The sequence below is a fragment of the Ustilaginoidea virens genome, chromosome 5 (assembly GCF_000687475.1).
Source record: "Ustilaginoidea virens chromosome 5, complete sequence".
NCBI lineage: Eukaryota > Fungi > Ascomycota > Sordariomycetes > Hypocreales > Clavicipitaceae > Ustilaginoidea > Ustilaginoidea virens.
In genome coordinates this window covers 1,004,782-1,026,624 of record NC_057320.1, presented here as the reverse complement: position 1 = coordinate 1,026,624, position 21,843 = coordinate 1,004,782, and the positions used below count along the sequence as shown (strand labels likewise).

The following is a 21,843-nucleotide window of genomic DNA, read 5'->3' as shown; positions in this document are numbered from 1 at the left end:
CTTTTCTTTTTTTCTTTTTTTTTTTTTTTTTTTTTTGGCACGAGTCTATCTATCTATCGCCTTGTCGTGGACCTTGGGTCTTTTCGAGTTTTTTTCTTCTTTTCTTTTTCTTTTTTTCTTCCCTTCTTGTTTCTATCGCACTTTTTTCACGTCGACAGTGTAACAACTACACTACCTAGGTACCTAGCTAGGATGGAATTTGACAAGATGAAGCTTCATCAATCATGACAGGGAGCAAGACAGGGCGCCATTCCACTGCACCTGGCTGGTTGACAGGCGGCAGCGGCCCAACCATGAACCAAACGATTCAGACACGCAACACGCAGCCGCGCATGGCCCCTGTCAGCCAGTCTCACAGTCATGCAGGTACCAGTAAACCACACCGACTCGTACGTACCCCTGACCCAAGATGCGTCGGCCCCCGCGCACGAGTGGGTTGCGAGGATGATTTTGACGAGGAACGTAACGGTAACGACCTTTGCCTTGCAGGATACTGGAGACTCGTGGATACGGAGAGTCCTCCTTCCTACCCAGGAATGAGCTTGCGTCAGGGCAAGAGAATGGACAGCGTGTACGCCAATCATTGATGGATTCTCGATGCTCACGATGGGCCACGGGGGCCTGCCAGGGGGATTGAGCAATTTTTTTCTTTGCAATTTCTATCTTGCCCTCCCCCCGTCCCCCCCGGTGCTTCTGCCAAGCGACATGCACGTGATGGTGGGTGCTGGGTGCTGGCTCGCCCCATTCGCCATGTGGCTCGGTTCCTGCAAGCAGGGCATGATGTGAATCATTTCAATCAAGGTTCGGAACAGGGCGAGTCCTTGGCGGGACACGCCAACGTATTGTCGCCTGTTAAGTTTTTTTTTTTTTAGTTTTTTTTTCATTTTTTTTTATTTTGGGGGTGTCTTTTGAAAATGACATTTTTATTCGGGGTGATGCCGTGTGCATGTTTCCGAATCCACGGCGTTGGGGGCGTTTGCAGATTGTTGTCGGGCGGCACGTCGTGTGATTGGTCGGACTGCTGCAGTCAGCATGCAGTCCGCTGGTGAGCAAGGCCTGCAAGGCCTGCAAGGCCTGGGCGAATAGGGCATTTTTTTTTATCAAGACATGGCCAGGCAGTGTAAGAAGCGGAGTAGCGACATTGAGCAATGAGGAGGACCCCCCTACATTACGATGGCAAAAGCAGAGCCGGGTCCCGGCTGCTACTTTTCTAAGCCTCACTTGTGGTTTTTTTTCTTTTCTTTTTCCTGGGCCGCGACTAGGTCTGGGTTGCAGGGGATCCAAACTATTTCCGTTGTCCCCGGCCAGACAAAGCCATATTCCATACGGAGCAGAGAAACTGGACCTCCACGATGTCAAACATACAATGCCCCGACCTTGCGTGGCCGAGAAGCCCGTAGACACATGACAGTCAGGCGATGCTTGTAACGTTGTATGCCGGGTGACGTTTCCTGGGGTATGCCATGTAGGTATGCAGCGGCGTTGACGAGTCTTGTTGGAGACGCCGATACTCCTTTCCGCTTTCGAAACGATGCATATTCGAGACCAACAAAACGCATCTAGAAAGTAATCATAAATAGCCCCGACTCCTTATTGCCCCGTAGGCGCAGAGGATGTGGCTGAAAAAGGCCAGGTCCAGGCTTGTTCGAATCACCGTCCCGTCCGTGTGATTGCGGGGTTCTTTGCCTTTCGAGAGTGAGAGCGGGCGAGGACGAGGGCGAGGGCGAGGGCGGCGAGGGCGGGGAGAAAGAATGCATTGCCAACTTGGGCAGGCTGGCAAAGTGGCAGCTGCCGTTCCATTCCGGGCCGTGCGGGCAGGTAACTATGTTTGCGCCAAGTGGAGGGATAGCCGTCATGCCCAGTATCACCACGCTAGGCTGTGCAGTAGTAGCTGGATGCATGCCATGGCATCATCACCGTCGGTAGATCAGTCACACCAAATTGCAATGTGCGGAGACTGGGGGAAAAAAAAACGTTCAATCGCAGAACCTCAGCCATCACCCCGGCGTGCAAGCGAAGCAGGATGGTAATCCATGACGATCCAAGGCAGTGCGTCCGTCGAGTGAGATTTTTCAGGCATTGGTGGGAGCCGATCGATCATATAGTCCAGGTCCTCAGTTGGCAGGCTCCTCGGCCGGTGTCTAATTATCAAACCGAGGTGCCGAGCGCCAAACATTGCCGCAATGCCTTGTCACGATTGAGGCTGGAAGAAACAAAAGGCTAGGCGGAGATCATGTAAGCGACCGGACCGGACATGAGGATGAGGCAATTCCAACTGCCAATCTCGATCCATTTCCGCCATCGAGGCAAGGAGATGGAAGGGTCAAGAATCAAAAACGACGTCAGGTCCATGCCAAGAGCCTGGTGGCGCTTCAAATATGCCCCAAAAAGGGGCGGGCCTCCTGTAGAATTACCTTGCGCGCTGGGCAACAATCCAAAGTCCCGATTGTGACAAGGCATCAAGGCGTAATGGGATAACAGATGGACAAAACTCGGCTTGTTCGAGAGGGTTGGAGAGGCATCTTTGCACAGTTCTGCAGAGAAGCCAAGCCATTGTTGTTCCCAAGTGAGCGCGTATTGAGAAGTGATGCAAGGGGTGGGGCACCAGGCGTTCCATCTGGGAAGGAGCGGGGCATCCAACCCGCGGGCGGCGAAGCTGCAGCACCCACCTGAGTTGGCAGACACGGAAGGTGCATGTGCTTCTGTGGCTGGCATCGACATAAAGTACATACTTGTTGCATGTCAACACCAACCTCTCGTAATCGATCATCGCCCTGTGTCCTGCGGACGCCTCGAATCGCTTTGCTTACCCCGAGGGAGAAAGCCTGCACTCAGCCACCCTGCAGAATTGGCTCCACCACCAAGCCGCATAAACCCTTTTTACCCCGTGCCTCTCGCGGGTTGACGGGTTCATGTTCAGTGTGCAGCGATTTCTGCCTTGGTTCAAGGTTGTGAGACGGACTCGTCTTTCTGGTCTCTGAAGGAGCACGGCAGCACGGCAGCATGGCAGTGTGGCAGTGTGGCAAAAGGCCTTCTTCTCGGCCTTCCCCCCCCCCCACCCTCTCTCTCTCTCTCTCCTTGATTTCTTCTGGCCCTAGATCCAATCTTGCCTCTGCAAGCTTTCGTCGAGACCTTGGTGCCATTTTTGAAACGGTCGCGGCATATCCAGAAAACGGAATGTTCCTCATCAACCCTTGTTGCAGAGGATGGACCAAACGACAAGGGGCCCTGGAGTGTTGCTCATTCAAACCAAACCAGGTCACGCATAACCCACCTTATAAGGCAGCCAACCAGATTACGGATCCTTGTGGGCACCTAAGGCTTTTCGGCCGTTTTCATGTCATCCAAGCTTGGCTTTGTCTCGGCAGAGATTTTCTTCCTCGTCGTCTCGTCGAGACCCTAGAAGCAACAACTGCCAGGAAAGTCGAGGAAACAGAGCATAACCCACCAGACATTTTTGGAGCCTCGGCTTTTCGCGCAGTTTCTGGCTTAGGGCTGTTTTCATTCGCTTGGTTCGACCAAAGATGAAACCGTCTATTCTAACCCGTCCATGAGTCGTGTCTTCATCTCGCTCCCAAATCTCGCTCCGGCTCATGTTGGCTGGTCGGCGTACTTTCAAAGCCGAGAAGCTTGGTGAGCAGCCTGCCGTTCTGCCGCTGGTCCACTTTCAAATTTGTTGCTCAACCCGCTTTTGATCAAGACGATGACCATAGCCGCTGTCTAACATAATAGCCCCCCATGGTGGTGTTATACACACCCCCCTTTCCCCCTCATACTCCGCCATTGTTACTCCCAAGTCCCTAGCTTCCAAGGCTAATAACTGTGGCCTCCACAGATTTGGACAATTAGTTGCTAGCCGCCTAGCGTGTCTCCCAGCCTCCCGCGCCCCGGTCTGCGCGTCACACTAGTTATTCTATCGTGAGTTATATGTGGCCGGGGGCTTGCAGTTCAGAGTCTCCATATCCGACCAAGCTTGTCAGTTAATCATCAAGACTATATCCCTGTCCATGGAAGTTGCCGGTTCATGTATCTGATAGTGCCCACTAACGGAGATTGACTGCGGTTTTTGCTAATAGGTTGACAAGAAGATGAGGGACCAAATGCGAGAGCAACATGAGCCTGGGAGTGCCGATTCCTTTGTCAAGGTATTCTCCGACGTACGCCATCCCGATGGAGCCATTTCCACAAAGGACATGAGCTTAACGGGCCTGTTGTCTAATTTCATGCTGCTCTTCTGAGCATATATCTACTTGCAATATAAAGAGAACCCTTTGGCGGTGAGGTCCACAACGGCGGACTTACCCATGGGTTATAGTGCTTGCGCCCACTGCCCGTTTAAATATCAACCTGGGTCCTAATAAAGCCCTTCGGAATCAAGAAAAAGTTTGTCAATATCTGATAACGACTGGAAAGTCAACTGCAGGCCGTCTCTATGATTTTCGTCGAAAGTTACCACATGATGAGGCCGCTCTGATCTACATCCTGACGAGGACCTCTTTGACACTATTCACCACGGCAGCCGTCAATTGTCACCATACTCTAACTAACCCTAGCCATTTCCACTCAAAGTCGAACCGGAGAAGATCTCCCAACGGCCCCGCGGGAAGCTTGGTAGTCAAACTCTGCCCTTTTGAACAGAACCGGCTTCCTCTTCCGCCTCGGGGAAGTTTTCTATCTAGCCAAACCTGGCCCCGCGTGTTATTTGTACCCATGTTGTAGTCCAGATTCACCAAACTGATTTGGTTGTTGGCGTTGGATGTACACGAGCTCGCAGAATCCTTTCCTCAAGTCCCTCGCCTCCGCCCCCGGTTGTCTTTGGTGTCAGAGGCTGTGGGGGTAATTTTGCTTCACCCGAACGGTTTGTCCGAAGGTGAGGACGCCGTTCAGAGCAAACTGCTCTGGCGGAACGTATGCACCAGAGACACGCTGGCGGACGCGTACAGAGCTGGGGGCTACAGCGTGGGCTTGCCTGCTAGCCATGGACTCCAAGCTGGTGACCTAGCCCAAAGTCAACAATCATATCCCTCTTCAGTCCAGCAAAATCATTTCCAAGCCTTGGAGCAATACCAACTCGGCACCCAGGCACAGCCTAGAACCACCCTGTTTCACCATTCTGGAGTAGGCGAAAGCAGCACAGAGGAGAGTACATCCCTGGACTCCTCACATGAGCAATATTCGTCTAGAACTGGACTGCCTGGGCAACGACAATCAAACGAGCACACATCAAGAATGCAGATAGACACGACGCAGTTGGACAGTCATCAGCGACTTGGGAACCCGTATGGTTCGGCAACATCAGTCACAACGCCAATGTATGCTGCAACGGCGTCTCCCAGCCCGGGGCATGCTTCCTTCATTGCCAATAATGTCAAAAGAGTTCGAGATGTCGACTTTGATATGCCCGTGGGTGGCCTTTCCACCTTGGGGCAACCCAGTTTCGGAAACATGCCGCCAAGCTCTATCAGAGCTGCTTATGGACAGGCAGCAGCAGCGGCGGCGGCGGCGGCAGCGGCGGCGACGGCAGCGACGGCGGCAACAGCAGCTTCTTCAGCAAGCGTCTCGTCCGATGTCTCCAGTCCCCGTCTACCTCAACATACGCAAGGATTGCCACAACTTCACCATCATCACCACCTCCCAGACCTAGAACATTTCGGCAGGTCGATGCATCACGAAGACGGTAGTGGAGCTCCTAGTATGGTTGGGCAAGCTGGCATGCCACCGCCGGCTCCAAGACCACGGGGCCCAAAGCTCAAGTTTACAGCTGACGACGACCAGCTACTCATTGAGCTCAAAGAGAAGAAAAACTTGAGCTGGAAACAGATTGCAGACTTTTTCCCGGGTCGATCCTCAGGGACGTTGCAAGTCCGCTACTGTACGAAACTGAAGGTGAAGACGACTCAGTGGACTGATGAGATGGTACGATATTTTTCTTCTCGATTAGTTTTCTTTTTTGAAGAAACTTTTTTTTGGGATGCTACCTGCCGCTAAATGCTCCACCTGCTTCTCTACTGTTGCGTCAAAACAGAAGCTAACTCGTTCACTTTTTTTTTTTTATTTTATTTTACTTTTTGTAGGACTTTAAACTTCGTGCGGCTCTCGAGGACTATGAAAATGAAAAATGGCGTATCATAGCGCAGAAAGTCGGGTCTGGATTTACACCTACAGCTTGCCGCGAGCGTGTTCTGCAGTTCACGGGGGAAGATGATACCGGTACGACATGGCAATCACCATCCACGAGATCAGGGTCAGGAGCCGAGGAATCCGAAACAACAGAACTGCCTCAGATACATAGGCCATGGCTTGATCGAACAGAACGAAAATGGTCCTTCACTGGGCTGGAGTAGTGAAGACAGTTGTTTTTCGGGGGCAATGATGCAAGCTTTGAAACATGTGCTTTCTATACGAATATGATAAGTCAGGAATATTATAATAAAATGGGGGCAAAAAGGGGGACTTTTACAGTCAAGACTGACGTTGAGACGACTCTGTTATAGTCTTTAGTAGGGCAGGACGCATGTTGCGTCATATGACATGGATGACAAGTTATAGCGAACATGAAATCGGAGAGGAGACGAAGAGAAGAAGGAAAACGACTGTTATGTACGACTAGCTTTACTCCGGCCAAAAAAAAAAAAAAAGGATATCCGTAAAGAAATGTTCTTGGCGTCAATCAAGAGGACGGAATTGAAAGGAAGAAAGGACGACGAGGTTTATGCCATGTCGTTGTTGCCGGTAGGGGGGGGGGAGGGGGGGGACACCAAATTCTTATAGAAGTCGACTAGCTAGCTCGGCTTTGTCCAGGACGAGCGACTTTTCTACTAATTGTATCAAAACCTGATGGGCTGTCACATCCAAGCGACCATCCAAGGTGCTTGCCATGTCGACAATCCAGCCGTTGAGGTCTCTGATCTCGGTGATCTTGGCAGCTTCCACATCTTGAAGCATGGAGCTGCGGTTTTGGCCAACTTTTTCACCAAAGGAATACAACTTGCGTTTCAGACTTTCCGGGGAGAATTCCATGGTCAGCTCGCGTTGCAACGAGGCGACTTTACCAGGGTCGGGGTCGGGCTGGTTGTCCTCTGCAAAAGGTTCTTGGGCTTGATGGGCATATGTGGCGAGTACAGGGGCGCTGCTGGGGTGATTTATGAGCATCTGGAAAACGGCACTCTCTTGGGCCAGCAACCTGTCAATCACTCGCACCAGGGGATCGTTTGGATCGTGAGTTACGAAGAGATGACCGTTTCTGCATCGCAGCAAAGCCGTCAAAGGGTTGATGATGGCGTTGAAGGCGAGCTTTTCCAGCTGCAGGACCCAGAGACGGCCGGGGGAGACGGATCTGGTGTTGAGCAGGGGCGCAGCGGTGATGCGGCTGATGAGAGGGTCGCAGTCCGGGGGAGGGGGACCGGTGACATGGCCGATGACGGCATCGGCCGGGGCGACGTGGAGACTCTGGAAGGGGCCGGCAGACAGGACGCCGTGGTTGACCACGCAGGCCGAGAAGCTGGGCACACGGCTTGGGGGATAGCGATCGGCGAGGTAGGCCGGCCCGTGGGGGGGCCACAGCCTGGAGACGCCGTTCTGGGCGAAGACGACGGTGGAGGAGCCGTCGAGGTAGCGACGGAGGCGATCGACCTCGGCCAGGGCAACGGAGGTCTTGGTCGAGATGAGGAGGCTGCGGAGCTTCTGGCCGCCGGCCACTTCGCGGATGGGGCCTCGCAGCGGGGGCGCGTCGGTCCACCACTCGAGGCGGAAACGCTTGTTCTTGGTGGTGACGCCGTCGCGGGTGAGCTCGACGCCGTCGCTGCGCGCCCACTGGGACAAGAGGTCCTGTTTGTGGACGACGAGAGTGATGGGCGGGTGGTCGTCGGGGGGTTGGGCCAGGCCGCTTGCGAAGAGCCTGCCGATGTTGCCTGCGCCGAGGATGTGTATCGGGGGTTGGGGGTGAGGCTTGGGCGGAGGTTCGCGGCGGGTTGCTCGGGCGGCTGGCGAGCAGGCCGGGTCGAAAACGTTGGCGAGGGTCCAGGCGTATAGTCGGGGGGGGAGTGGTCGGACAGGCATGTCGACGGGGGCTGTCGACGGAGGATGCGCTTACGCGGGGCGGGGCATCCGTCTCGACAAAAAGTTCTTCGGAGAGCTTGTCGTGATCTGCAGGCGCTGTTGGCCAGGGGTGCTGTGGTGGTCCGGCTAGATGAGGATGAGGGTGATGAGCCTTGAGGGACGACGATCGATGATGGAGAGCGGAGCGGAGCAGAGCAGAACAGCTGGCATGGCAGCTGGCAGCTGGCAGCTGGAGGATGGAGACGATGGACTGACTGGGCAAGTGGGGAAGGCGCCTCGCCGGTCGTAACTTCCCAACTTCCCAGCTTCCCAGCTTCCCAGCTTCCCAGCTTCCCAGCTTCCCAGCTTCCCAACTTCTTCCCAATTCCCAGCCTGCAAAAACTCTAGACGCCATTTAAAAGATGTAACTGGCAACATACATCATGCCGTCACACGTCAGGATTGACGACGGCTTGTCGACATGCATGCCCAGCCTGTTGGGCGGGGTTGCGCAACACCAACACCAACAGCCTCAGTGACCCTGACCGACTAATGCCTCATGACATTCACCATCGTCCCATCCAGGTGCCTGCCCTCCCCCTTGGGATTCCAAACAACAAACAAACAAACACACCTGCAACACACCAGCAACTCGCTGCCGCAATGCTGCCGCCTCAACGCTGGGCCTTCCAAGCAGTGCCGGGCATCTTCGCCAACCACGCCGACTTGGCACGCCGCAATCCAGACGGCAAATTCACCACGCAGCCAAGGCTGGGCCTCCTGCCGCGCGCCTACCCGACCGATCCCCAGGGCGCCGCCAAAGCCACCGACTGGCAGCGGTTTCTCGGCTACCTGGCCGCTCTCAACAGCGACGCCGGCCCCCGCGTCTCCTACAAAGTCGTGTGCCTCACCCGCCACGGCCTCGGATACCACAACCAAAAGCACGCGCAAGTGGGCACCGATGCGTGGGATGTGAGTCCTCGTCACGCACCCACGCACGCGCCCACGAGCTTGCAGGTTAATTTCTAACCCGGCCCCCCTTCCTCCTTGTTTCTCTCCCCAAGACCTACTGGTCCTTGCTCGACGGCGACGGCCAAACTACCTGGTTTGACGCCCACCTCACCGACCTCGGCGTCCAGCAGGCCAAGCAGCTGGGCCGGTTCTGGTTCAGCGCCGTGGCCCACGACGGCGTGCCGCTCCCGCGGACCATCTACACCAGCCCGCTGGCGCGGTGTCTGCAAACGACGGAATACGTCTTCTCTCCCCTAGCCGACGAGCACCAGAAGCCCTTCCGACCCATTATCAAGGAGAACCTCCGCGAGAGGCGGACCCTCCACACGTGTGACTTGAGAAGAGGCCGCTCGTGGATCCAGACCAACTACCCGGGTTACGTGCTGGAGAACAGTGTCGCGGAGGAGGACCCCTTCTCAGGCCAGACGCGACCGGAAACCGCGCGCGAACACCGTGCCAGGAAGCAGCGGGTGCTGGAGGAGATATTCTCGTCTGACGAGAACCAAGTCGTCGCGCTGACGGTTCACTCGTATGCCATTGCGGCTATTCTGGAGGTCTGCGGTGGCGACAGGGTCAGGGTCAAAGAAGGGACGTGTCTTGCCTTGCTGGTGCGAGGCGAGAGGATGGAGCAGGGGCCGGTTTGAAGGGCCCGACGGCTTCGATGGAGGGTGCAAAGCGCCTTGCATCTCCACTACGTACGGCCGCGCTGCCGCCAGTAAAGCCCGGGATCCCGTCAATTTGTTTTATATAAAACTCGGGAAAGCGCGGCTCATTAAGCTCCATACCCGTTTTACAGAAGACCAGTTAGTCCCCGGTACCGTCTTCTGTCCTCCGTCCGCTAGGCCGGTAGCCAATGCTGCGCAACCAGCTAGGTTGCCTGGGCGCCAAACAAAATACTCCCCGGTACGGTGCATGTCAAATTTAGTACAAGACACAATCGTACGTCGAGGACGCCAATTGTGGCCGTTCGGGGGACTGTAAGCCGGTCTCGAGCTTGAGTTCGCCATCTACTTCATCCATCTCTATACGAGTGTACTCCTGACCATGTTTATCGTTTGTGGTGGTTAACCAATTCACCATTCACATCGACCAAACTTATACGCCTCAAACACCGGTCAAATCTGTTCAAGAGTCCTGGTGAAAGGTGCCCCTCTCGGATAAGTCTAGCGGGACAAAGACGCCATGGAAAACGCGGGAGAAATGTCTCGATAGATGAAAAAGGTCAAGGTGTGTTTGAGTGGTCAAAGTCAAGAGACGCCATCGTAGAGCCTGGAGCGAAAGAATGGGGGCAGTAAGTCTATCGAATCACTAAAGCTGCATGCGTCTATCTAACCTTTTTGAACAGGTACACTTAGGTCTTGGAGATGCATAGTAAACAAACTTGGCTCCTGTTATATCAAGTCCCTGCCCACTGCCGCATGGGCGTCGGGCCCATTCCTCGAGTATCACAGTCACCTCAGCGAAACTCGAAGCTTTTCCCGGACCCCAGAACTGGAAGACGCTGTATCCTGAGCCCGATACGGACGTCGAGTACGCGCCATTGGCACGAAGGAGGAAGTTGATCCTACTTTCGACGTCGGTTCTAACTGCGGCACCGTACTACTTGTAGCAGACCTTGCAACCAGGCCATGACCTTGTTCGGTTCGAGGTGATGCCGAACACTTGGCTAGATGGCGCTTTGCTTCGGCCGGAGCTCTTTGTGGCCGCGCTTTCAACAAGGCCGATTGGGGTGTTTCGCAAAGGCTAGATTGAGCTATATTTTACGGCGCGCGGGAGAGACGAACCGATAGCAATGGCCTATGGGAAAATTAAAGAAAAAATCTTGCACGAAGAGCCAGAGTGCCGCAGGACCAACTACTCTTGCTCTCGGGCGGCGTCAAACTGTTGACAAGTGTCAAACGGCAGAGATTCTGGATTGCATCATCAGCACCAAGGCCAAGTTACGATGAGATGGATACTTGCTACCTGGAAAAGGACTTGGGGATCGGGGTTTAAGAAGGGGCCAGCGCGTGGGGATGGTTCACAGCGCTCGGCCCGAGTTTGGCGGACAACGGGGGCATCAAAGAGCGTCTTCCGACTTCAGGCTCCCTGTAATGAAGCGCTCATAGGTCCGCCCATCCTAGTTCCAGTATCGTACGAGTGTAGGCATGCCCGCCCCCCTGGATCGGCATTGAGCGCGGGATAAGTGGTGTCGATGAAGAACGGTTTCGAAAAGGTTCCCATTCGCCACGTGGTTGAAGGTGCTTGTCTACCCACTGCGGCCGGGTTGGCATTCGCAAAGGCATGGCACGACGCGATGATGCCATTGGACATGTAGAGGAAGGAGATGAAGAAGAAGAAAGGGGAGGAGGAGAAAGGCGGCCGCTTCTGGCACCGAGAAGCAACACGTTCGGCCAGCCCCGAAAGCCCCCTACTTGCGGGCCTTGAGGGCGTTCACCCCGTTGGCGCTGAACCACACGCTGTCCGACACCCTCGCCGGCAGCTTCCTGCCCTTCAGGCGCTGGTCGATGAGCCACATGCCCACGACGAACTCCTGCCTGGTGAGCATGCCCGCCCCGGCTCGATCGACCAGGTCCCAAACCTCCATGAGCTCGTCCTCTGGCAGCCGCGATCTCTTCCAAATCTCCCTGGCCACCACGTTGGCCACGCACTCGGACCTCAGCCCGTCGTCGTCGTCGTCGTCATCATCGTCGTCATCACCATCATCATCAGCTTGCAGGAGATGGCCGCGGTTCGAGGCCCACACGGCTTCGTAGCGCCTCCTCTCCCGCTGCGTGATCTGGTCCCGCCAGCGGTTCCTGGCTCCCTCGTGGTGCGCGTGCTTGTTGCTGGAGAGCTTGTGCCGGTGGGCGATCCGGAGCCGTTCCGGGTCCTCGTCCGGCCCGGTGTGCGGCTGCCGCAGCGTCTGCAGCAGCCGCGGGGACCGCTGGGGCTTGACGGCACGGGAGGCGGGGGGAGCGGAGGAGCCTGAGTTGTGCGGCGTCAGCCGCCAGGAGGCGACGGAGCCGGCCATGACGGCGTCGGTGAGGGGGTTCAGCAGAAGGTGGCCGCTGAGCGAGTCGGTTCGGCGGGAGCGGTGCGATGGGGGCGGCGTGGGCTGCAGGACGGGCGATGTCGGGGCACTGGCAACGGATGTCCGTCTTCTCGGGAGGGGCGGCGGCCTCTTGCTGCTGTTGCTGCTCCTCTCCCGACGCTGCGCCGGACACGGCCCGGCGACAATGGGCAAGCCGAATTCCGTGAGGGGACTCGCTGCAGGCCCGCTGTCGTGCATGGCGTCCAGGACGCCGGGCCCTCGGCGTCGCACCCCGCTCGCACGTGGGCCCGCCGCGGCCCGTCTTTGGCTACCTCGAGGCTCGGGGGGTGCCGGGGGGCCCCGCGTCTCTGCATCCGAGCTGCGCCTCCCCAGGTCGGGGGAGGACGGGGGCGAGACGCAAGTCAGGCCAGGCCGCGCGGGGCCCGGGTTTCCGGCGGGGCTCGCCAGCACAGGCTTCTTGGCCGGCCTCACGGGCTTCGGCGACAGCACATGGGGTGCGGAGCGGCTGACCATGACCGAAGGAGGGCTGGGGGTGCGAGCCTGCCGGCCGGGAGGTTGCTTTTCCGGAGGAGGCTTCGCAGCGACGCCCTTCGAAGGGCTCGGCGACGCGGACGGCCTGGTCCCGGCCGGCGTCGCTTTCCCGCCTGGCGGGTGTTGGCTCGGGGCGCGAGTCTCGTCAAGCTTGGCCGCGTGGGCGTGGGCGTGACCAGCGGGGTTGGGGGTCGGAGACGGAGACGGAGCCGGAGCCGGAGCCGGAGCCGGAGCCGGAGCCGGAGCCGGAGCCGGAGCCAGGGCTTGCAGCAGCAGCTTCGGCTTGGGCATGGGCATGGCCGAGATTTTCTCGGAGCTCCTGCTGCTCTTCGGAGCCGGCGGCCGGTGGTTCCCGGCAGGGGCAGGCATGGCGGGCGCGCCGCCAGACGGTTGCGGCAGCGAGGCCGACGCGCCAGCGCGCTCTGCCCCGTCGCGGGCCCGCTCAAACATGGATATCAAGCTGCCCGTGGGGGCGATGCTCTCCGAGTCGACGGCCTCGCCGGCGCTCGCTTTCCGCCCAGCCGCCCGAGCCGCCGCAATCAAGCTCGCGCTGCTCCGATCCAGCTGCGCCAGAGGGCCGGCGAGCGGGCTCAGCAGCCGGCCGGCCGAGCTGGCGGCCGTGAGAGCCTCGGCCGAATCCTCCTTTTGGCGCTGGCCGCAATCGCCGGGCGGCGAGGCGCGCTGAAACGCCAGCGACGCTCCCTTCAGAGCAGCGGCGGCGGCGGCGGGCGAGCCGGGGCGGTGGAAGGGTGCGGCATGGTTCATCGCCGGGAGGGGAACGGGGCCCGCTACGACATTTGGCGGGGGGTTTATTTTTTCTTCCTTTTTTTTTTTTTTTCTCCCCCGATCGGTACGGTTTTTTGTTGGGTGATGGATGGATGGGCTTGGGTTGGGATTTCCGGGTTCGGTCGAGTCGGCAAGACGCACGTGGGTGCAAGCGAAGGACGAGCCCAGGAGACGGAGGCTTGGGGGGCGACGTGGCCAAAGTTGCTTTGGAAAGGGGCAGACGAGGGAAGGCGAGGGTTAAGACGAGGGTAAGACGAGCAAACACAGGCCAGACGAGTTAAAAGACAAAGCAAGACCAGCGAAAACGAGGGGTCGCGAATCGTGCGCGCGTTGCAAAACCCACGGGCCGCTCGGGACGCGCGGAGTCACGTCATGTCGTACAGTGCGCGCGGGCATCGCACAGACACGTGCCAGGGGCGGCCCCCGGTAGCCAATCAGGCCGCCGCCGGACCTCGCCAAGGCACCACCAGTGACTGACCGGCGACCCGACAACGGACACTTGGGAGGTCGCCGTCACACGGCACGTGACGGACGCTGCATACTGGGCTCTGTACTGACTGCACTGTGCATTTTTTGCATTTTTGCACCGTGGCAGTAGCGGACGCGACGCCGCGCCGTGCCAGCTGGCCCGTACACCGCCACTGTGCAAGGCACACAGTAGAGACCTGCTAGATACGCCGTGTTTGCTGTCTGCTTCTTCACGGAGCAAGTAAGTGCTCATCTTCACTGACGCCGCAGCGTCAAGAGTCCAGAGTCCAGCGTCAGGAGAGAACTCGACGATCCGCCGCTTCCGCTCAGTTGCCCGACCTAGCGTGCTAGCCCGATACAAATACACAAAAATGTCAGCCACGAGACGCCGGCTTCCCAATGCACCCAACCCGCCCCCTGCAGCACTAACAAACCAACCACCACGCTCCCCCTTTCTTCCATCCGTTTCCCCCCCGTTATTTTACCAAGACGAAAATGACGACGGAATAAAAAAAAAAATAAAAAAGGGGACCACAAAGACGGACCCCTTACTCGACATGGCCACCTAAAGCTTTGCGGTGGTCTAATGATGGCTTTCGCGGGCCTCCGCTCTTCCCAATGCCACCCTCGTTATCTTTGCAGAGCGCAGACTCCGGCCCGACAAACATGGGCAAGGGGCCGGCAAGCAAAAGCTCCTTGTTGGATACGACGTGCGTCATGTGCTGTTGAGATATGCAGCCGATGCTCCTGGCGCTCACTAAAGATGGATACGCCGAAAGTGAAGAGGCGGCAAGGACACCCTGTTGTTTCAGGACAGCAAGCAGCCTTGTAGACCCGGGGGCCCCGGTTTGCCTCGTAAAAACCAACAGAGAGCCAAGGCAGAAAGCGCCAAAAAAACAAAAAAAAGGGAAGAAAAAAGATCAAGAGTCGAAAAATGACTGGCGTCATGCGTAAATCTCGTCAAGCTGTCCCCATGGTGAGCATATACAACATCAGACAAATGCAACACGTCGCCATGCCGTCAGTCATCCGGTGGGGGAAGACAAAAAAAAAAAAAAAACCACGCGCACGTAACAGCAATGCGCCCGACTTTCAAAACACGTCTTCGTCGGTCCACTCGCTGCCCGAAACGATTCGGTTCCCCTCGTGATCAACCGCGACAGGCCCCCCCGCATAAGGTGTCCGGGATATCCCCCTCAGCCGTTTGGCCTGGCCGCTAGGGACGTGGCCCTGCTCGGGCTCATACCTCTTGCTGCGCGCGGCTCGAAGCTTGGCATAGTAGTCTTCCGACGCGTCCGGTTCCGGCTCGCTATTGTCATCATACGTCTCCCAGTTCTCGGACCCGGAGATGGCTGTTGAGGTGTGGGAGGTGTTGGATGTCTGCCTTGGCGGAAGGGCCTGCGGGCATCGGGAGCGAGGCACCCGGATAGTTGCGTAGCCATCACCGTACCGGTCATCATGTCCCTCACCGTACGTGTCCTCGTTGTACCGGTGCTGGACAAGGTTGGACTGACTGGACTGGTTGGACCGATTCGACTGGTTCGAGTTGGATCGAATGACCCTTGATGTTTGGGCCCCGTCGTCGTACACGTCTTCCGGGTCCACTTGTCGGACGATGCTCGACTCGATGCCGGCACCCCTGTACGGATTCTTGGGCGTTTGCAGTTCGGGAACCACCTTCAGGTCCCGCATTTTGGGCGGAGGAGCGCGGACAGGCGCACCGTTGCGGAGAGTCTCGCCTCTGGATTCCGGACGAGGCCGCTCGGGAGAGTTGCTGCCGTGCTTCAAGTTTGACAGGGGCACGCGAGCAGGTATTCTCGACGGGCTCCCTGCGCCGTCCCCTGCCTTGTTGGTCTTGCCGGGGGACTGCAGCTTCCTTGCCACGGCGCGGCTCGTCGCCGTCGGCGTCTTGGTCATGGAGCGGGGCGGCACGGCCCTCGCGCTGTTGGCCCTTGCCAGGAGTCCCGCCGACTTGGGTGCCTTTGCCGTTGACGGCGGCGGCCCTGCTGGCGTCTTGGATCGCGAAGTCGGGCCAGCCTTCCTCGGGTCCTCGGGTTCCAGCTCATCCAGGTATCGCTCACCAAACACCAGGAACGGGCGTCCGTATTCGTCCTCCCACCGTTCGAGCGTCTTGCGGACTTCGGCCGACACCTTGGGCAGCTCCTTGGCGATGCGCTTGCGCATCTTTTCCTCCCTGAGCAGCTTCCCCGGGTCTCTCTTCTCACCCTTTTGGCCGCGCATCATCAGCCGAGACGCGTCCTGGCTCGAAGCGGCCAGGTCATCCCTATCCTTTATGAGGCTCTTGTGCCGGTCCACGATGGCGAGCATGGGCGCCCGCTGCTCCTTGAGTGCTTCCAGCCGTGCCACCTCGCGCTCGTGAGCCTCCAGCAACGCGTCGCTGTAGACGTCGGAGAATGCCGGCGTAAACTCGAGCATCTCGTCTTCGGAAAAGTATAGCGAGTCCCACAGTTCCTGGAGCTTGAGCCTGGCGTCCTCGACAAAGAGGTGGAGGTTCTCCCTCTTCAGCTCGTTCAAGCGCGACAGCTCGTCTTCAAACTCGTTGATCTGGCGCAGGCCGCAACCCCGGTTCCGGTTGACAAAGGCCTTGGTCTCCCCCTCGTCGATGCCCAGCTTCAGCCACAAGGCCTCGACAGAGGCTCTGAGGTCGCGTAGTCGCTTCTCTCGATTCCTCTTTTGCTCCGCTAGCCCATCCCGCTTTTGCTGGAGGCGATCGAGGTCTTCCTGGTGCAAGCCCAGCTGTTCCGGAGCGTCCCTATAGTACTTGACGATTGCGCCGTCTTGTTGAGCCTGCGGAGTGCCAAGCTCCGCCCAAAGCTGAATGACCTGGTTGGACAAGGCCTGCACCGACGCGATGCGGCGGGCATACTCGTCATAGACCCGGGTGAATTCAGCATCCAGTCGGTCGACATAGGAGTTGGAGATGTCAAACGTGGGCGGCATCGATTGGATTGGTCCAGTTGGAGGCAGGGCAATCTGAACAAAGGTTGGCTCGAGATGTAACGAGTAAGACTCGAGTGCCTCGACGAGTTCTGTGCAGCCAGCAGGGGTTAGCAAAACGGGGGGCTCCTTGCACGTAGCAAAGCTGAGCTGACAGGACAGATGGATGGATTACTTTTGACTTGCTCGAACCGTTCTCTATGAAGACGGCTTATTTGCGCATGTTTTTCTTGGAGCGCTTGCAAGCAACGATTCAGAGGATAGGTGATTTTGAATTCGTCGTCGTCTTGAAGCTCGGCTCGCCGAGAGTTGGAGCCATCGAGCGAAGCCTCCATTTGGCGGATGGTGGTGATGATCTTCTTGGCCTCGTCGACCATTTCCTTTTTTTCTGCCGTGACAAGACGCACTTGGCTGCTAAGAGCCTCTGAAAGCGCTGTGAAGAGCTGAGGTTGGAGGAAGGAAGGGCGGGGGGTTTGACGCCATCATGTCAGCTTCGACGCAGCACGACGAGTGGTTGCCCGGCGATTGCCAGGCCAGAGCCTTGGTTCCTCACCTCTGTCTCCCGGGCCTCGCGTTCATGGTCCGGAACGCCAATTTCATCAAACAGGCCGTGCAGCTGAGCTATGCTGCTGCTGACCTGCTTGGCCAGATAGCTGGTATCCATAATCTTTGTCGCCGTGCCACGCGCGAAAACAAACGGGCAGTGAAGTTCAGACCCTTGTGATTCTGAATGCCGCCCCGCAGCCGTCAGCGGAGGTGACTGTGGGTGACTGTGCGTGCAGAACCAAGTATGACGCGGATTGGTGCTTTCTTTGGTGCTCCTGACCCGGCTGGAATGATGCGTCGCCTACTATGCGGCCCGGGGGTTCTCTTCTCTAGGCGTCTACGGCTGCTGCGGTCTGCGCGCTTCAGCCAAGGTGGTGTTGACTTTGTGGCGGGCTGCTATTGGTTCCTCTGCCTCGTCGATGCTCTGTTCCTGGACTTTGGTCGAGGCGAAGAGTCATGAATCATGATACACGTAACATGTAATGCTGAGGTTTCCGGCGCTCAAAAAAATGAAGCCCATCCGCGGGGGGGGGGGGGGGGGGGGGAAGGGGGACGGGGCGCCTTGCAAACCGGACACGATATGTATGGCCCGCAAGCAAGAGGGACAGAAAAGACTACTGAGGCGAGAGCCGGAGACAAGAGGAGAGAGAATGACGCTGGCGACGAGGGCGCGGATATGCTCCACTGCCACTGTTTAGTCTGAGCGACGAGCGAGAGCGACAAAAGCGAGGGAAGCGAGGCGTTGAATCCCCCGTCGTGATAGGCCGAAGCATGGTTGTCACGACAACCGGCCGGGCCCCACAGGCCCGATCGGGGGAACGACAACAACAATTACGGACGGACGGGTTTCAGATTCGAGGCTGCCTGCCGCTTGGCACTTGCCAATGGCGGCATGGCGCTGGCTCATGCACTGAGGAGCGTGCACTAGCTACACGTGACTTGCGGTCCAACGATTTCCGGCTCTTGCCCGTCATGTCGTGGATGGAAACATTGGATACGTGATGTCAAGTGCTGGCCTGCATTTGTTCTGCATTTGTTCTGCATTTGTTCTGCATTTGTGCTGCATTCGTGCTGCAACAACAGGATTTGCTATACGATTCCGGCAACCGATTGGCTTGTGGATGGCGGTCTGTCTTGCATCATGCAGTCTTGAAGCAGAATGGGCCATGCAAGCAACGAAGGGCCAAGTCTGTCGGCCAGCAATGCACGACATGCATGACATGACAAGACATGACAATTGACAGTCAGCCAGCAGCAAGCAACACCATAGGGCGTTTAGGCATGGGGAGGAAGGGGCAAAAAAGAACAGCTACACATACAACACCGGGTATTCGCTGGTCGTCACCGACCCAACTACTAATCCAGCGCTCGCCAGGTTATCGTGGGAGATCGGACGGGATCCTGATGTCTGCTGGCGGCTGTGGTCGTATGTGCTTGTGCCGAGGCGCAGGTTACGCTTATGTTTGCTCTGCATGCAGTCCAGGACAATAAACCGCACGGCTGGGTCGTGAACCTTGTATGCTTTCTAGGTTTTCCCACCGCAGTCCTGCGGCATGGGCTTGGGGCACGCGGCACCAACCAGCATTATCCAGCATTATCAAGCATCATACAGCATCATACAGCATTGCCCGACGGGCCCAGAAGTGCTGAGGGGCAGCAGCGCCGTGGCGTCCCGGCAGCAACATGTTGAACAGAGCTGCCGCCAGCTTGTCCCTTGTTGAACCACACAGCAAGCCAGTCTGGATGGATTCCGGAATCTGTCAGAAGATGACTGATGACGAGCCGAGTTGGCGCGGGTACGGAGTACTGGGTATTCCTACTTGCTCTGCTATCATGGAGGTCACATGACAAGGGGCAGGCAGGTGACTAATCCAAGCCTCCAAGCTTGACCAGCCCAATCCCGAGCCGGTCTGACTTTGTACAGATTAGGTAAGGTAGGCTATGTACGGACTACTTGTGTACGGAGTGCCATGTGCACTATCGATGGTCTAGACGGTGCCACGATGCCACGATGCCACCAGAGGAAGAGTGGCCACCCTGGCTTCCTACCAGACTCTCTCCGTCGTCGTCTCCTTGGACCATCCGTGCATGGTTCGTTAGGGTCAGACTACCCATCCAAAAGGCCCGACGTAGCATTGCCGCTGTGCCGAACTCGTGGCGGTGGCAGACGCCATTGATATATCTTTCCCCACCTTCCATCCCCACCTTCCATCCCCACCTTCCATCCCCACCTTCCAACCCCCAACCTCGATCATCCAACGATTGATTTACGACGTGCGACAAGACAAGCGGAGCAGCATCCGCGTCCGCATCTGGCTTGGCTGTCTGGTGCGTTTTCTCCGTCTTCACGTCACTCGCGGCCCTGATCCTGATCCGACCGATGACGACTACGCCGCCGCCCACCTGGCCACGTGGCCACGGCACCGCGGCTCACGCTGACGGGTCTGACTCAGCCCGTGATGCGTGATGCCTGATGCGTGCATGACGGCAGTACTCCGTCCTTTCCTGCTTTCCTGGGAGGGAGGTGTAGTATATATGCGCACGCATGTCTTTGTGCGGCTGCCGCTCACCCAGACACGACACCAATCAACCCCCTCTGGCGAGACCAACGACAGACAGTCTCGCGCGCCATCATGCCGGCTTTCTGCAACTTGACCGCCCTCCTCCTCTCCCTGGCAATCACCAAGGCTCAGGGCGGCTCGGCCGGATGCGGCAAAACCCACGACTTTGTCGGCCATACCAGAGAGTTCAGCATTCAGAGCAGCGGTGGCCTGCGAACGTATCGGATCCATCTCCCGCTCAGCTACGACTCGAAGACGGCCAAGCCGTTGCTGATTGCCTACCACGGCCACGGCAACAACCCCGACAAATTCGAATTGCAGACCAACTTCTCCAACGAGACCGTCAACCCTGACATGATTGTCGTGTACCCCGCGGGTCTCGATGTAAGAAATCCCACCCCCCCCCCCCCCCCCCCCCCATACCCAAACTCCCCACGGATGCAACAACGTCTTGCACCCCTCCTCGTCCTCCTTTTGCCAGGTCAGTCACGCTGAACGGACGGCAGAAAGCATGGCAGGGCCCCAGCTACGCCAGAAAAGGCGTCAGCGACAAGGTCTTCACCACCGACCTCGTCAATCACATCAAGAGCGACTACTGCGTCAAAGAATCCCGAGTCTACGCCACCGGGCACTCCAACGGCGGCGGCTTTGTCGGCACCCTGGCCTGCTCTCCCGACCACGGCGGCCAGTTTGCCGCCTTTGCCCCCATCTCGGGCGCCTTCTACACCGACGTCAAAGGGAACCAGGACTGCCACCCCGCTCGGTCGCCGCTCCCCATGTTCGAGGTCCACGGCACTGGCGACAAGACCATCCCGTACGCCCCGACCAAGGACGGCAGTGGTGGTCCTCTGCCCTCCGTCGCCGACTGGGTCCGCAGGTGGTCTCTGCGGAACAAGTGTGACGCCCCGCAGGAGAAAGACCTGGGCAATGGCGTTCATGATGTCCGGTACAAGTGCCAGGGCGTAGCTGATGGCTTGGAACACATCAAAGTCGACGGCATGGGCCACCCGTGGCCCGGTCCCGATTCCCAGCTTCCCGATGTGTCGTTGAGGGTGGTGGGCTTTTTGAACAAGCACACCAAGCCATGAGAGAGGGGGGAAAAAGTCTCGAGGTTGATGAGTATGCATGTAAAAAGTGGGTAGATGGACTCCTTCGAGTGCTCACTTTTGGCGGCTGTCCCAGGCGGAAAGTTTGCGACGACGCCACAGGGGAAAAGCCAAAATCCATGCTCTTCTCTCGATAGTATAAATCCTGCAACGGCTACACCATGCGTGTCTGTCCAGCCAAATCGGCCCCCCCCCCCCCCCTCCCTCCATGCCACTCGCACACACACCATATTTTTTTGCCTTGAAGAGGCGCTTTTCCATCCTGGCCCTCGCAACAGCGGCCGCGGCTTCTGCATATGAGGCTGTCTGCATCCATCGCCGACCCAACGGCTTCTGGGACCACATCGTCAGGGGAGCCGAGGTGCTCAACCCCGACGGACAGCCCGGTGCGCACTATAAAAGCGGGCAAAACACGCTTGAATTGAAAAGTACCAACTGAGGGTGCGCACGAATGACCCATCCGAGCTGGAGTTTCGGAACGCGGTTTTCACCAGACTGCTGGGAAGAAAGCCTGGCGAACATGAAACACAAAAAAATTAAAAAAAAAAAAAAAAAAAGTTAAACCAACACCAGGGTTCTTCGAGTCGAGAAGCGACCCGTCCAAGGACCCCGTGTAGGGGGAGTCCAGGGCCGTCTGTTTCCGGTCGTGAGGGAGATGGCAGATGGCAGATGGCAGATGGCAGATGGCATCAAGTTTGGTTCGGATGGCGTGGCGGAATAAAAGACGCGTCCATGTGCATGGCAAGTTGGCGGCACGGTGTTGTGCAAGGGCAGGGCAGGGCAGGGCAGGGCAGGGCATTGCCAG

At 57.7% G+C, this 21,843-nt stretch overlaps 7 protein-coding genes across 7 annotated transcripts; 4 read left to right on the top strand and 3 right to left on the bottom strand.

Annotated features, from left to right (window-relative positions):
• Window positions 1-3,927: 3,927 nt before the first annotated feature.
• Window positions 3,928-4,238, top strand: UV8b_06276 (uncharacterized protein; the record flags this gene model as incomplete). Its single annotated transcript, XM_043143773.1, has 2 exons — window positions 3,928-3,975; window positions 4,077-4,238. The coding sequence occupies 2 exons, from the start codon at window positions 3,928-3,930 to the stop codon at window positions 4,236-4,238; spliced, it is 210 nt and encodes a 69-aa protein (XP_042999708.1).
• Window positions 4,239-5,229: 991 nt separating this feature from the next.
• On the top strand, window positions 5,230-6,344 carry UV8b_06275 (uncharacterized protein; the record flags this gene model as incomplete). Its single annotated transcript, XM_043143772.1, has 2 exons — window positions 5,230-5,916; window positions 6,075-6,344. 2 exons carry the CDS (start codon window positions 5,230-5,232, stop codon window positions 6,342-6,344), a joined length of 957 nt encoding a protein of 318 aa, XP_042999707.1.
• A 421-nt stretch (window positions 6,345-6,765) lies between these two features.
• On the bottom strand, window positions 6,766-8,058 carry UV8b_06274 (uncharacterized protein; the record flags this gene model as incomplete). Its single annotated transcript, XM_043143771.1, has 1 exon — window positions 6,766-8,058. One exon carries the CDS (start codon window positions 8,056-8,058, stop codon window positions 6,766-6,768), a length of 1,293 nt encoding a protein of 430 aa, XP_042999706.1.
• A 642-nt stretch (window positions 8,059-8,700) lies between these two features.
• Window positions 8,701-9,692, top strand: UV8b_06273 (uncharacterized protein; the record flags this gene model as incomplete). Its single annotated transcript, XM_043143770.1, has 2 exons — window positions 8,701-9,009; window positions 9,102-9,692. The coding sequence occupies 2 exons, from the start codon at window positions 8,701-8,703 to the stop codon at window positions 9,690-9,692; spliced, it is 900 nt and encodes a 299-aa protein (XP_042999705.1).
• A 1,766-nt stretch (window positions 9,693-11,458) lies between these two features.
• UV8b_06272 (uncharacterized protein) lies at window positions 11,459-13,378 on the bottom strand (the record flags this gene model as incomplete). The annotated part of the gene is made up of 1 exon (XM_043143769.1): window positions 11,459-13,378. One exon carries the CDS (start codon window positions 13,376-13,378, stop codon window positions 11,459-11,461), a length of 1,920 nt encoding a protein of 639 aa, XP_042999704.1.
• Window positions 13,379-14,959: 1,581 nt separating this feature from the next.
• Window positions 14,960-17,489, bottom strand: UV8b_06271 (uncharacterized protein; the record flags this gene model as incomplete). Its single annotated transcript, XM_043143768.1, has 3 exons — window positions 14,960-16,917; window positions 17,001-17,268; window positions 17,379-17,489. The coding sequence occupies 3 exons, from the start codon at window positions 17,487-17,489 to the stop codon at window positions 14,960-14,962; spliced, it is 2,337 nt and encodes a 778-aa protein (XP_042999703.1).
• A 2,515-nt stretch (window positions 17,490-20,004) lies between these two features.
• Window positions 20,005-21,020, top strand: UV8b_06270 (uncharacterized protein; the record flags this gene model as incomplete). The annotated part of the gene is made up of 2 exons (XM_043143767.1): window positions 20,005-20,316; window positions 20,439-21,020. 2 exons carry the CDS (start codon window positions 20,005-20,007, stop codon window positions 21,018-21,020), a joined length of 894 nt encoding a protein of 297 aa, XP_042999702.1.
• Between the last annotated feature and the right edge of the window lie 823 nt (window positions 21,021-21,843).